Source organism: Corvus hawaiiensis, chromosome 1 (assembly GCF_020740725.1).
Source record: "Corvus hawaiiensis isolate bCorHaw1 chromosome 1, bCorHaw1.pri.cur, whole genome shotgun sequence".
Lineage (NCBI taxonomy): Eukaryota > Metazoa > Chordata > Aves > Passeriformes > Corvidae > Corvus > Corvus hawaiiensis.
Genome location: NC_063213.1, coordinates 94119995 through 94134554, shown reverse-complemented (window position 1 = coordinate 94134554; position 14560 = coordinate 94119995). Strand labels below are relative to the sequence as shown.

The 14560-nt window shown below is 52.1% G+C and overlaps 1 protein-coding gene across 1 annotated transcript in view; it reads right to left on the bottom strand.

The window, feature by feature from the left end:
- The window catches only part of CRHR1 (corticotropin releasing hormone receptor 1), a 29169-nt gene extending 23594 nt beyond the window's left edge, over positions 1 to 5575 (bottom strand). The window contains exon 1 of the mRNA XM_048314799.1: positions 5255 to 5575. Coding sequence (XP_048170756.1) covers positions 5255 to 5296 — 42 coding nt within the window. The 5' untranslated portion in view covers positions 5297 to 5575. The remainder of the gene's footprint in view (positions 1 to 5254) is intronic.
- Between the last annotated feature and the right edge of the window lie 8985 nt (positions 5576 to 14560).

Genomic DNA, 14560 nt, shown 5'->3' with positions numbered 1-14560 from the left:
TGAGGACCACCTGCCTCAGGTCACTCAGGTTGTGGGGCACCGTGTGGGGCAGATCTCTGTGATCTGGACACACCAACCACATCCTGGTGCCACCAGGGCTCCAAGAAAAACACGGAGGTTTTTTGGAGCTGTACCTGTGCCTATGAGGGGACAGGGTGGTAGGTGCTCTCAGCCAGGAGATGCAGCACAGTGACTGCGCCAGTGCCAGCTCATCAGCACTGGGGTCTGGCTGCTGCTGTGGGGGTGAGCAGCGCAGTCACACACACATGGCATCAGTCTTTGTGACCCGCCACTGACCTGGCAGAAAAATTCAATTAATAACAATTAGGAATTAATGTCCCCTTGCGGTGCTTTCGCTCTACAAAGTGATCCACAGATACTAATTAATACATTCACATCCAGCTGCAACATCACCCCCTGCACTGTGCTACCCAGAGACAGGCCTGTCCCCCCCGCCCTGCTATCGTATTGCCTCAAACAAGAGGGGATCTGCACGGCAGGAAGGGCTGACAGCTCTGAGCACGAGATAGATGGCTCATAGCCTAATTAGCAATCTCGGAGGTCCAGTGCCAAGGGGCTGTAATTGGAGAGCGGAGTGATTAGTGGGATTGAAGCCTGGGACGAAGCCGTGGGAGACAGGGGCTTTGCACAGAGCTGGGGAGGGCAGTGGGAGCAGTGGACAGTGATGGCCATGGTGACCTTCCTGGGAGGGGGGACAACACCGGCCGCCCTGGAGTTGTCCTTGATGTAGGGACCTCTCTGACCCACCAGTGCTGCTCCCTGGCTTGGCTGGGCTTGCTGCCCACTACAACACTTGGCGTGGAAGAGGAAAGACCTCCTGGAACACACGGGCAGGGAAGGGCTGAGCAGCTGCTGCCCTGGACCTTTGCTGAGGTTCCCCGGGGCATTAGGCTGTGATGGAGCCTGTTCTTGGCTCTGAGCCTGCAGCAAAAGGTGCCAGACTTTGGGTGTTAAATACAATGAGTGTTAAAAGAGCTGGATGCCAACCTCGGATGGCAGAGCAGCAACAGTGGAGCGGGAAGGGAGCAGCACGTCCTGCCAGGACCGCAGCTGGTGGCTGGAGGCGGCCTGCAACAGCCTGACTGAAAGGGCTGCCCCTCAAATGTGCTCGGAGGTGCCTCCAACCCACCGTGTCCCCTGCCTTCCCTGCAGGGCATCTCTTTGCCTTTGTCTCCTCTGACTTCCAGGCAGTTTTCTGCAGCTGGGCAGCTTCTTACCTGCTTCACCTTGAGGGCTTTCACTTGGAACAGTTTCATCCTCAGTTCAACCCACAAATGAAATCTCCAGGCAGTATCTGGTCCATGAAGGACCCTCTTTATGCCCCTGTCTCAGACGTGGCAGGAACCTGCTTTGCTGCCCATGATCTCAGGGTTCCTCCAAGCCCCTCTGCTGCCCTACCAAGCCCCCGTTGCTCCTTCATTGCTTTTCCGAAGCCCCATCCCAAGCCCTGTCAGCATCAAGGCATCAAGGCAAAGCTCAGGCAACGGAACAAGGCTCAAAGCAAGAGCCACGGGGGCATTTTCTGTGGCTGATGTTACTCAGGGGGAGAGCAGGCAGTGAGAACATCTCCATCTGGCATTAAAATCTGCAAGTTTATTAATTTATCCATATTAGAGGGCCAGTCCCTGTGGTGTGTAGACAGGAGCTTTGGTGAGAGTGTTTATTCTGTTTGGAGTATCTCTCTGAGTGTGCTGGATGCAGATCCTAACAAAAGAATATCAATCAGGGCTAAATGAATGCCCTGTAAAACCTGATTTATGAGAAGTTAAAGGTTTTCCTGGATTAAGCTCTGGTCTCCCTCCCTTGCCATAAATAATTCTGACTTCATTTATCTGTGAAGAGAGACATGGATTTTTGGGGGCTAGTGAATTACTAGTGGCATTTGGGTACTGGAAGCTAAAAGGCACAAACAAGCTGGGGAAGGGGACACAATACAGGCAGCTCCTATGGGATCTGTGACAGGCAAAGGCTGCTGAGGAAGATTGGAGTGATGGATGCAAGCCTGGGGGAGGGCTGTTTTTCTAAGGCAATTGTATTAAACTCTCCTGCAGATTGTACATGTGGAACTCCTGTGCATTGACAGGTATTTTCATTTTGGGATTGGACATTTTTCCCTCCAGCTCTGTCCCAAAACCCACATCTTGACTGCTCCAAACCCCCTCCTTCACCCATCACCTTTTTAGGGTTGCGCCCTGGGATGAACATCCACAGTTTAACTCCCCCATCATTTTTTTCCAGTTTATTTGCATTCACCACTCAGGAAAGCTTGGCCACACCAAAGCCGCATCTGCCACCGCCTTTCCAGGGTGGATAGTGCAGATTTCAGGGTGGATAGTGCAGATTTCAGGGTGGAAGAGGGACTGTGACATGCAAAATGCCAACCCCCTTTGCCCTTGGCCATCAGAATGGAGGCGACTGCTCCTGGGTGGGTGGCTGTGGATAAAGCAGGACACCCTGCAGAGAAGGAGGGTCTTTTTGACCAGCTCCGAACACAGTTAGGGAAAAAAGGAAAAACAACAGATTGGCCCCGGGTGCGTTATTCCATCTTCAGAAAGAGCCACCCTCTCCTGAGTGACAGCTCTGGGGTGTCGGACAGTGGCTCCTGGGCTCTGCTTGGTGAGGGAACCCCATGATTTGGGGGTTGATTTGTGCTTTCTTTGGGTTCAAAAATTGTTCTCACAGACAAAGCCATGGATGCCTCTCCAAACTGCAGACTCAATCGCAGCTTGAGCTTGTCACTTGCAACGAACTTCTGGGCCAGCCTTGTGCAGGATTTTGGGTGAGCAGAGATGGATTTCAGGGCAGGGTAGTGCAGGATACTCTCATTGTATTCCTACATATTCATCCTATGGTGATGGAGCAGCTATTCTGGGAACAGGCTGTGCCTTTTCCATTCACTTCTTCGCTGAAGATGCAAAACCACAGGGATGATTTCACACCCACTGAATCAACTCCAGCTTTTAAGGAAAGTGAGGACTGGAAGAGATCCCCAGGGTCAGCATGTCCTGCGACTGCAGCTCTGCATCTTATGCAAGGATTGGAGCATGGAAGGGGCAAGGGCTGGGTTTTGGGCTTATTGCTGCTGGAGGTGGTCAAGTGAGAGGGGAAATTATCCCACACCTGGCATCAATCTCTGATTTTTCATAAAACGCTTTTGCAGTTTTATCAGCCCCAGAAATATCACTGGTTCCTGACACAGCTGCAGGTAAGCTGGTTTATTTTAATCAGTTTTTTAGTTTGTTTAAATGACTTGCAGCATGCCAGGGAGCACTTGGCAGCAAGTTTGGCTGCCTGTCTCCTAGTCTGTCTATCTGACCCCCTGAGGGATGTCTATCCAGTAAAGCAACACGGGCAAACCGATGCTAAAGTGGAGATGCTGGCCAGGTGCATGGGGAACACCTAAACTGTGCCAGCCCAGTATCTGCAGGGGAGGTTTGTCCCTGCTGAGCTCTGTGCTAGAGCTGGGCTGCTGCAGGTCTCTGCACTCACAGGCTGGATGCTGCTGCAGGTCCACCTGGATGCAGGGATGCACTTACTTACAGCTGGGTTTCATGGCCCTTTAGCCCATGCTGTCCCCAGGAGAGGGTTGGGATTGTTCTGGAAAAGGGTCTGAGTTTTGAATATATGTATTTATGTGGAAAAATAGACAGCTTGACTGCAAAGGGGGGGAGTGTTGTAGATTGGCTGTTTCCTTTTGGAGCCATCTGGGAGAGGCTTCTCTTTGCCTGGACTGGTTTTTGTGAGCCCCTCCCAGTCCCAGCCCCAGCACAGGGGTGGTTTTGTCTCAAACTCTGGAAGATTTTTGAGGACTTGTTGCTCCAGCTTCACGAGGAGAACATCCTTGGGGAGCATCTGGGGATGGCGAGGGAATCCCTGAGCCTAAGGAGCTTTGACAGAGGATGGGAGCTGTGTCTCAGTCAGCACCTTTGGGCTTCTTTTGGACCACTTTTTGCTCACAGTGCTCAGGAGCTGTCACACTCACATGGCTGTCCCCACCAGAACCTGACCTTACTGCACTGGGTCTGTGCTGTCCCCACACACTGGCCAAGAAGGACCTGGGCTGGGGGAAAAGATCCTGCCCTGTCTCACCTTTGTTTCTTACATCAGAGCCAAACAAAATCTGAACCAGGGAATATAACAACAAAAGAGCTCCTATAAATCCTATCAATCAGGCTTCGTGGGCTGCAGCCATAGGAGAGAGCAGCTGCTCAAAAGAGGAGCTTTTAGAGGCAACATCAACTTGGCAGGGAGATCTCCTGCTGCACATCAGCTCTTCTCATCACTTAGGTGAGAACTTTCCTGGCACAGAGGTGCAGCTGATGGGCACAGTGAGGTGCACAGTGGGGTGAACAGTGGGGAGCACAGCCCGCGGGGTACGAGCCACAGTGGTGCCAGTGGGGAGGGCTGTTATAACTCTGCTGTCCCAGCTGGGCCACTGAGACACCATTCTGCAGCCAGCCAGGCAGATTTGCTCTTTTACCACTCCTGACACAGAGGTTTTATCAAAAACCTGATCATTTTGTTTAGCTGCCATTATAGACTTGTTCAAATAAAATTCAAGATTTCACTGGAAACCTCTTCGTCTCGTTTGTCCAGGGTTTGGGATTTAAACGCGCTTTGGGCTGTGAACTGTTCCCTCCTTGATGAGCCCTCAAGGAGGAGGAATATTGCTTCTGACAAAGCATTTGCATGTTTTGCAGAGCTGCAAAATTAGCAGTGGCTACAGTTCCACAGCGAGCAAATTAGAGAGGAAAAGTCTTGTGCTTTGCAGGTGCAGAGGGGAAAAGGAGAAGATCCCTTAGAAAATTAATTATGGGGGTACAGTTGGGCTCTGCATTCGTGTTGTCCACATCCATCACACCCCCGGAGTGGCCACCCTCTCCCAGCAGCCTGGGAAACTGGTGGCAGCTGGTTTCACTGGGAGGTACAAGGCTGGGAATCCTGGGCTGAGCTCAGGAGGACCTGGCTGCAATTCTCCCCCACTTTAATGATCCTTTCACTCACTTCAGCCCCCCTCCCCGACAGTTTTTGAGCATGACGAGCTCTTGCCAAGCCCAGTGCCTTGACTGGAGGAATTCTCCCGAGGGCCCTTTGTATTGCGGTTTCTCTTTTTACTTTTCCCTTCAAAGAAACTGAAAAGTCACTGCGGAGAAGGCGGGCGGCGCAGGGCGCAGGGGTGATGGGGAGGAGGCAGAAGGGCCCTTGTGGGAGAAGAGGACTTAAAGCATCTTACCTGCAGGAGGAGGAGGAGGGCAGGACGTAGGCTGGGCACCATCCTCAGCTGCCCCTGCGCCCAGCTCCCCGGGGCATGGCTGGCAGCGTCCCCGCTCCTGCTGGGCTGCTTCTGCCGTCGGGGAGAAAATCCTCGGCTTCCAGCGGAGGAGCGTGGCGGGTCCCCGCGGGGCTGCGCGGAGAATGCGCGTCCTTCTGCGTCCCGGTCCTGCCTTTTATAACCTCCCTGGAGCCGGTCCTCCGGCTGCCCACCTTCCAGCTGGCCTGGCGACGGGCTACATCCTTCCTCACCAGCCTCCCACTCCCCCTTCTCTCCCTCCTCCTCTTCCTCCTCCCCTTTTCCTTCCTCCACCTCCCTGGAGCCTTCCAACTCTATCTGATTTTTTTTCCCCTTTCTCCTTCCCTCCCTCAGCATCACCAGCAGAAACTTCCCACCGGCCCAGGGACCGCCCTCCCGGCTCTCCTTGGAGTGGGGTTTCTCCTCTCCACCCCTCGCACTCCCATGGTGCAGCCGCTGCGGGGTCTCTCCCGCGGAGTCTGGGGGTTTGCCTTGTGTCTGCAGAGGGTTTGGGGCTGCAGTTTGCCGGGGATGAGGGGGTGAGTGGGTGTTACGCATTTGGGCATTTCACTTCAGGGCTCTGGCAGAGGAACTGGGACAAGGCGAGGCTTCCCCCACCAGCCTTTGCAGCCACTGTGCAAAATGGATAGTGAACACGAAGGGAGGGCAGAGCCCCTTTTCTCGTCCACAGGGATGGGGGCAAGGCGTTTCAGCCCTGCCTTGTGAGGGAGATGCTCCTGAGAGAAGGAGGGGGATGTGGGGCAGGTGGATGCAGGTCTCTCACGCAGCGGGGCTGTGCAGCGCGGCTTCGATCAAAAGGGCGGTCCCGGAGGAGGTGGAGGAGCTGCTGGGACCGTGCTTGATGGGTGGTGGGAGGGGCAGAGGTGATGGGGCAGGAGCAGGGGGGTGCTTGAGCTGATAGAGAAGGGGGAGGACAAGTGTCCTGGGGAGGGTGGGGGACAGTGGTGTGGAAGAGCCGGGACGATGCTCCTGAGGTCTTGGATAACGACATTTCCCTTCTCCCCCAGCATAATCCTCAGGCTGTAAAGGGTCTCCTGTCATACCTCTGTGTCTCAGCTCCTGCCGTCCCCTGGTCTCCTGGGGAGGGATCCCCACACCCCTGCCTCTTGGGGATGCCATGGTCAGGACTGGGTCCATCCCTGAGCTGGACGAATTTCTGGCTGGGTTAAACCTGCTCCCCCAAGCCAGGGCAGTTTCAGGGCATGCCTTCTGTACCCACTGAGCTGTGGGTGCTGCGCCTATCCTGGGAGTGAGCCAGGCTCCATCAGCCCGAGGTGAGCTGGAGCAGACAGCCGGGCAGCACGCTGTGCTTCCTCCTTTCCTCGAGGAGATAAGGATCAATGAGGTGTGCTGCTGGGAGGGGGATGCTGGAAAACATTGCCATGGGGCCACTACCCAGGGGTGTGATATTTCCCTTGTCTGATGCTGGTGTGTCTGTGTGTCTCACGGGGTGCTGGATCACGCTCCCTACTGCAGCCTCTGCCTCTGGGAATGGCTCAGACCACAGTGGGTTGCAGACAGATCAATAGGAGGGCAGTGTCCCTTGATGAATTCCCGGCCACAGCCTCCATCCATCTTCACTGAGCTGCTCTTTGTCTCTGGAGTACCGGACAGGGCAGGAGGGAATCAAGGTCCTCCCTGATCTGTGGGACCAAGGCACAAGGACTGGCCAGAGCCGTGTCCCAGCATGTGGGGGTACCCAGTGACCCATCCCAGCCCCCAAAGGGTAAATGCTGCTGGCCCAGTAATTAAGGGGAATAAACACAGACATAAATCTTGTGGAATTACCTGGGTTTAATCAATTGTGTCATTGCTTTGACAAAGAAGTCTGAAAATATATAAAGCTCTGGTAAATTCAGGAAACCTTTTGTTTCTTAGGTCTCCTAACATTCCACCCTTGACAAGGATGGGATGAGACAGACTCCTGAGCCACCCCTGTGTTACCTTGCACTTCAATAAGCCCATGGAAAATGCAAAATTTTTTAAGAATGGCTTGAGGAAGCTCCCAATCACTTTGAGCAGCCTGGATTCAGCTGAGTGCATCGTAGGATCATGGAATGGTTTGAGTTGGAAGATCGTGTAGTTCCAACCCCCTGCCATGGGCAGGGACACCTTCCACCATTGCAGGTCTAGGGCATAGCTCCTGGTCACAAAACACACTCCGGTTTTGGGGGCTGCTCAGGGCTTTGTGCACCCCGGGGACAGAAGGGACCTTGCAATGGGAAGTGCCGGAGATCCCATTCCCACACCAAGACCAAGGATTGTCTTTCACCATCACAGCCTGCTCATGGCCACCAAGTGGGACATGTGGGATGGCCATGCTCTGCTCAGGTGCCCAAAGTGTGAGGTGATGCAGGGAAGGCAGAAGCGAACACTATTTTTAGTTAAGGAATTGGTTGCCAGGGACATGAAGATAATTTCTTCCCCATATATCAGGGAAAAGGCTGCAGTGCTGTTTGAAAGACCTAATTGAGGGGATTTATAGTAAAATGCAACTTGTCAGATGTGGCAAAGGAAAAATAAAACAGTCCCTGAGACAGGGAAATCAGTCCATTCGTCATGGTTAATCTCAAACTCCTCGGTGCGGCGCAGACACAAATGTGGGAGATGGGTATTAGGGATGGGGAGAATGAAGAGAAATATCGGATCTCCAGGAAGGAGGGAGAGGAGAGGTTTAGTCTGACTTATCTGCCTTTGGTATATTATAATTATTTTATGTAACTGCACATGGTTTGACACTCCTGTGTCTGAGCAGCTCCACGACAGCTGCACTATGGGGCTGTTTGTGGGACCTACACCACTGCCCTGCTCCTCCCCTGTCCCTGCAGCCAACCCTCCCCTGGTCTGGGAAAACTCCATGTGTCCCTCCTGCACTGTAGGGATGAGACTGGGACTGGTCTGTGCACTGAAAGGGTGCAGGGGAATGTGTCCCTGCTTCCCACATGGCACACCAGTAGCAGGGCTCTGCTTCCAGCTGGGTCATCTGTAGGAAAAAATAATCCTTGGTGTCCTGGACATATAGGTCAGGTTGGTGGAAGGGTGGAGTTTGGCTTCTCAGCTGAAATCCCAGCTGAGATCAGCAGTGTGCCTCGGTTTCCCCACCTGTGTGTTGGGACTGTTTCTTTCCGAGGAGGTCAAGTGGAGCTGGGAATGCTCGGGGCACTGCTCAGGGGAGGACAGGCTGTCAGCACCTGGGGCTGTGTTAGCAACTGCAGACTGAAAAAAAATCCAACCCAACACATTAAGTTTCTCCTAGGAGACTTGTTTTTTGCCCTGCTTTTAAAATTAGTTCCCAGGTTTTCTGTCCTGTGTCCTTTTCCCTCCTCCTAGACCTGCAGTGAAGGGAACACGCTCTCAAACTCTGCCTGAAGAAAGGGGCTGCTGGCACCAGGTTTCCCTCGTTCCCGGTCACCATACAATATAACCATGCCTCAAATGTGGGTATCCCTGTTGTATTTGACCACTTTGTATCACCTGCTTCACCTCTGCAAGTCTCACAGCTGCTCTGAGAGGAAGAGCAGGAAAGCTGAAGCCACAGCCCTGCTGGAAACATTGCAGGGAAGGAAAACAAAGATTGTTACCAACCTCCTTTAGTGAGTATTACCTTAGAACTGGGCTGGCAGAAGATTTTCTTGGTCTTGAAGGCCTTGAGAAATGCTTGGGTGGCCTCTGGACACTTCAGACCCCTGTTCATCCCATCAAACTCTGCTGGAGATGCAGAAATTGTCCATGCAGGAAGACAAACCAGCAAGAAGGACAAACCAGAGAGAAGGAAAACTCACACATGGGGCTGGGTTTACCCTGACTCATTGCTCCATGCAGCAAGTGATTGATTCCTTCTTTTACATGAATAATCACTGTGTGCATGGATAGGAGATCCCACATTAACAAAAACATGGCAACTGCAAACTAAAATAAGCAAACTCAAGGAAACCCACAAAGATCTGAGATCTAACTGAATTTCTCATTTGCTTCCCAAGTTTCTCAAAAGTGCTTGCCATGTTTTTCAAATTGCTTTTGGGAGGATGTGTCAATTTTGAATAGAACAGAAACACAAAAGCTTTTGTTTTACAGCTAATTAAACCTCAAGGCAGAATGCTAAACTGATCATAATAAAAGTCATAATTGTTATTTTTCTCATTCAAAGCTAAGTCGACTGAAATTTCCCAATCAGCAGTTGGCATTTCCCATCAAGATCACAGTGGTTTGTGGCTGGGAAAAACTCCACGGTTTTATTCTGGAAACTGAGCCCATCAATTCATCAGCCGAAAGTGGCTCTGTCTTCACACACTCTGTGACAGGGAGATGCACAACCTTGTCAGCTTTGAGCCTCTCTGTGGCTGTTTGGCAGCACAGGGACCCATCACGACTCTGCTGCATTGGACGTGGTGTTGTTGCACGGATGTGCATGAGTTCCATGGATGTACATGGATGTACAGAGGCTCTTGCATGGATCATGGAATCATGAGATTGGAAAAGACTTCCCAGACCATCGAGTACCGCCTGTGCCCAATCCCCACCTTGTCACCAAGCCCAGAGCACTGAGTGGCATGTCCTGGTGTTCCTTGGGCACCTCCAGGGATGGGGACTCCAAACCTCCCTGGGCAGCCCCTTGCAGTGCTTAATAGCTCTTTCCATGAAGAAATTCCTCCTGATGCCCACCCTGAGCCTCCCCTGGCCCAGCCTGAGGCCGTTCCCTCTCCTCCTGTCCCTGTTCCCTGGGAGCAGAGCCTGAGCCCCCCGGCTGCCCCCTCCTGTCAGGGACTTGTGCAGAGCCACAAGGTCCCCCCTGAGCCTCCTTTGCTCCAGGCTGGGCCCTCCTTCTGTCCCTGGGGATCTGCCAGAGGAATGGGCATATCCAGAGTGTTGCACTCACACCTTTGGGTATGACCACACAGCATCATGGACATGGAAATGTCATGGGCGGTGGAAATGTCCTACAAAGATTGTGGCAGGGATTGTGATGTCATCAGAAATGGCTTGTGGTAAAAATACCTCCCCACTCTTCAGGTCTGCAAATGCCCATCAAGGCAGGAAAGGTTCTGGATGCCTTTCAAACCTGGTTATTTATTCCCTGTACATTTGATGAAATATTAATCTCCTCATCTCCAAAAGGCAATCAAATAAAACTGACAAGAGATGACGCACAGGGCCTCGACATAGACAACAAAAAGCAGAAAAATAAAATTGAAATAAAATTCCAAAGGTAATATAGAATTCTATAAAAGACATCTCTGTGCTGGCACAAAGGGCAGAGACGAAGTGACCTGGTGTCCTCAGGGTTTGGGAGGCCAAGCAGGACCATGCAGGGAAGGGGATGAAGAGGACTTGGATCAGGCAGTTGCTCGGGTGGGTCTGAAGCTTTTCTGTGAGAGCTGTTGGTGGGGTTTCTTTGAAGGTTTCCCCTTCCTTCTCTTCTTCTTCCTTGCCTTAATTAGAGGGTGGGCTGGTGCCAAGGCAGCAGCCAGCTTGAGCCGTTGTGCTGGGAATGGAGGGAGGGCAGACGGTGGGTGTGTTGGAGGTGGTGGCGGCTGGCACCGGAAGCTCGGCATGACGGAGACTGGCAGCCTGGTGGGGACAGAAGTCCAGAGGGGAAGTCTCCCCGCAGAGCTCCTGCAAGGCCCTGGCTCTGTCTGCTTTCAGGGTGATGCAGCCTCAAACTGCACTCAGCCACTGTCTGAGGAGAGACACTGCTCTGCCTTCCTGAGATGGCCCTTGGAAAACACTGACTGCTGCTCTGGATGGTGCTGGTACAAAAGGGTTTGCACACGCAGCCAAAAAGAGTCTGGCAAAGTCTTGTTCAGTTTGTGACCTCTCAGCCCATTTTCTTCATGTGTTTGGGTCACAGTGTTTCTGTACAATAATCTCACAGATAATCTCCTGATATTTGATGAGGCCAAAAACTTTCCAGCATCTGTTTCTCTGGCTGTTACCAGTGTGCAGGTGACGTGGGAAGTGGTGTGAGTATCTTGTTTACTAGTTGCAGTCATAAAATAATTTGACCACATAGGTAAAAATCCTCTTTCCAATATTTTTCTCCAGGCACATGTTTACTACGATCCTGTAGGTCCTCAGTGCTTCAGCTGGGGACAAAGGCCAGTCATTTATTTGGGATGTCTTTGGGTTTGCCCTCTTGTTCTATAAAGTCCCTCAGTATCAGAAACCCAGAGATTATTTATATATATATAATGCTTCATCCCGGAGAGTTTAATGTCTTGGCAGTGTGCTAACTGTATTCCTCATGCATATTTTACTCCATCATTGCTCAGTCAGGATTCTTCCTTCTTTAGGAATAATTAACCCCTGAGTAAGGGTCAGCCAAAGGGATGCAGTTTATTACAGGAGAAAGAGGAAATTACAAAGCTGCTCTGCCAAAAGGGATCCGGTTTGCACAGGGGTCTATTTTCCCTTTCCTCATGTGTCCTTGGATGTGTTGTGGTAGCACCGTGTGTGAATGGGAAAGTTGTGTGTGGCAGCCCGTGGTCCCTGCAGGCACAGGGAGCATTGCTGTGGCACTGCACAGGTGGCTGCTGTGGAGCAGCCAAGAACAGGGCACAGCTGCCCTCAGAGCAGGGCAGGTGCCTTTTGGGATGAAGAAGAAAAAATGAGAAAATAAGAGGAAGAAGGGAGAGGGGAGGGGAGGGGAGGGGAGGGGAGGAGAGGAGAGGAGAGGAGAGGAGAGGAGAGAGGAGAGGAGAGGAGAGGAGAGGAGAGGAGAGGAGAGGAGAGGAGAGGAGAGGAGAGGAGAGGAGAGGAGAGGAGAGGAGAGGAGAGGAGAGGAGAGGAGAGGAGAGGAGAGGAGAGGAGAGGAGAGGAGAGGAGAGGAGAGGAGAAAAAATCCTGCTTTTCTTCCTTTCCCATCTCCCTGAACAGCAGCACCTCCCTCTTGCCAATCTCTCCTCCTTGCTGCCTGACTCCTCCAATTCCCCTGTGCAGGTCCCAAGTTCTCTGGGATGGGAAGCCAGAGGCATCTTCCTAATCCAGGCTTCTGTTTGACCTCAGGCTACCAGGGAATTCCTGCTGGCAGGAATGATTTTCACCAGGGAAAATGCAGCCTGGTCAGACTCCATGCATGCTGATGCAGGGCTGCAGGAAGGTCTGATTTCTCAGTTATCCAGGGCCAGCTCCAGACTGTGCGAGGTCACCAGTCCCTGCCATGCTTGGGATATGCACTGGGCAAGGACAGTCCTTACCATATCCCACTTGGCATCTGCTGTGCTGAACTGGAGATGGAGCACCATCCCTGAACCTCCCAGCACTGCAATTCCATGTGACAGCAGAGCCCTCACGGCTGCACTGACAGATGTCTGCTGCAGCTCATTCTTCCCTCCCATCCTTCTCCCCTGATTTTTCCTGCCTGCTGCACAGCTGACAGGCTCCAGGGTTTTGGACCCCTGGTGCAGGGCTGGGATATGCAGCTTCAGCCTCAGCATCTAATTCAGTCCCACAAGCAATCTTGCTGCTTGTGTTTTGCCAGTTATGCAGAGAAACAGCTCCGAGAGCAGCCACATGGACAATGGCAGGGGTACATCTTCTGTACAGGAAGGGAATGGGAAGCAGCTGGAGTCACCTCTGTTCCTGTGCCAGAGGAAGGGGCATTGGCAGCACTTTTACCTGAGAGCAGATGAAAGCCACACTCAGCTCTTCCAGGCTCAGTCTGTCAGCCCAGCTCAGGAGCTTTACAGACACAACTACATCCACATCTACAAGACTCCATGGCCTCATGGGTCTTTTCCTACTTGGATTTCATTGCTGCACAGGATGACTCAACACAGCTAAAATCTCCACATTCCCATTAACTCGAGAATAAGCATCTAAATTAACTAATTTGACAAGGTTTGGCTCCAGCTTGGCACATTAGTGCTCTGGTCTGCCCAGAGCTGCCTCTGGCTGGAGGGTGTGCTCAGCAAAGGCACCGAGCAGAATTTGTCCATCTAAGGCTGAGTGAGCTGCTGCCTTTGGAAGCTTTGCTGCTGCTACGAGAGGTGTCACTGTGTCCGTGAATTCCCCTCACATGGGAAGGAACTGGCTTTATTTGCTTTCTAGGCATGGAGGTGTTTGTGCTGCTCGGGTTTACCCTGACTCCCAAAAGACTGGTCTGTGTTCACACTCCAGCTCCTGACCCTGCAGGAATGGCCACTGTCCATTCTCACAGGAAAGGCAGGAAATAAAAGCCCAAAGTGACCCAAAGACACCCAATTTAGGAGTGTAAAGACCCCAAAGTGGATTTTTTAAAATTATTATTATTTTTTAATAAACCACATGGAAATTTAGGCTTTTTAAAAACTGGGGCCTTCTAGCCAGTGGGGGTGACTCATTCAGCATCAGGCGAGAGGCTCCCCTGAAGCTGAAGGTGCCAAAACAGGTTGAGTGAGGCACAGAAATGCCCTTTGAGAAGTTCTGGTCCAGGAGATATTTTCCTTGGCATTTCCCAGGGCAGACTGCAGGAGCTGTGGCTGCTTCGCGGGAAGCTGTCACTTCTGCCGTTCTCAAAACCTCCCAAATATTTCCCTCCAGGAAACCACTGGGAGCAACTCAGTTCTTACAGAGTGCCTGGAGCATTCCAGAGGCTTGTCAGCCGATAACAGGCCTTTAACCTAAAATTAGCTGTGTGGCCCAGGCAGGGGAGTGGCTGGGGAGGCAGCTCAGACTGGGAGTGCAGCGGCTCTCGGGACACTCGCTGTGGTCTCCAGGAACACCTTCTATGTTTCTCCTCTGTTCCTGGGGTTACTAGTGCTGGTTTATCTTTCTGGCAGCTAATCCAAGCCCAAATAGTGCCAGCTCTGATAGCACCACCTGCTCATTACCTTGTGCAGGTTCAGGTTTGAGTGAATTGTGGCTTTGCCCAGAGGTCTCTTTTCCTCCCATGGACAAGGTCAGGTCAGGGTGTTCTCCACAAGTGCATTTTGCTCCTCCGGACCCGGAGGATGCAAGGATGAGCATAAAAGCCACTCTGGGCAGCTGGGATTTAAATGGGAGCTTGGTCCAGCTTTAGAGCAATGCTCTAAGGTCCTGGTGTCCTTAGGTGCCGGGTAAAGGATCTGAAATATGCCTTAGCAAAGTAAAATTTCTTGAAAGAGGAGGGCTGTGTCCTTGTCCTTGGATGAATTATGTCAGAATGGCTTCCACCAGGGCTGAATCCTCAGCTCCTCCACGTGCAAGGAGGTCAGGACAAAATGAGTCTCCAATCTGTCACTGCCTCCAGGTACGGACCGGACATTTATTATC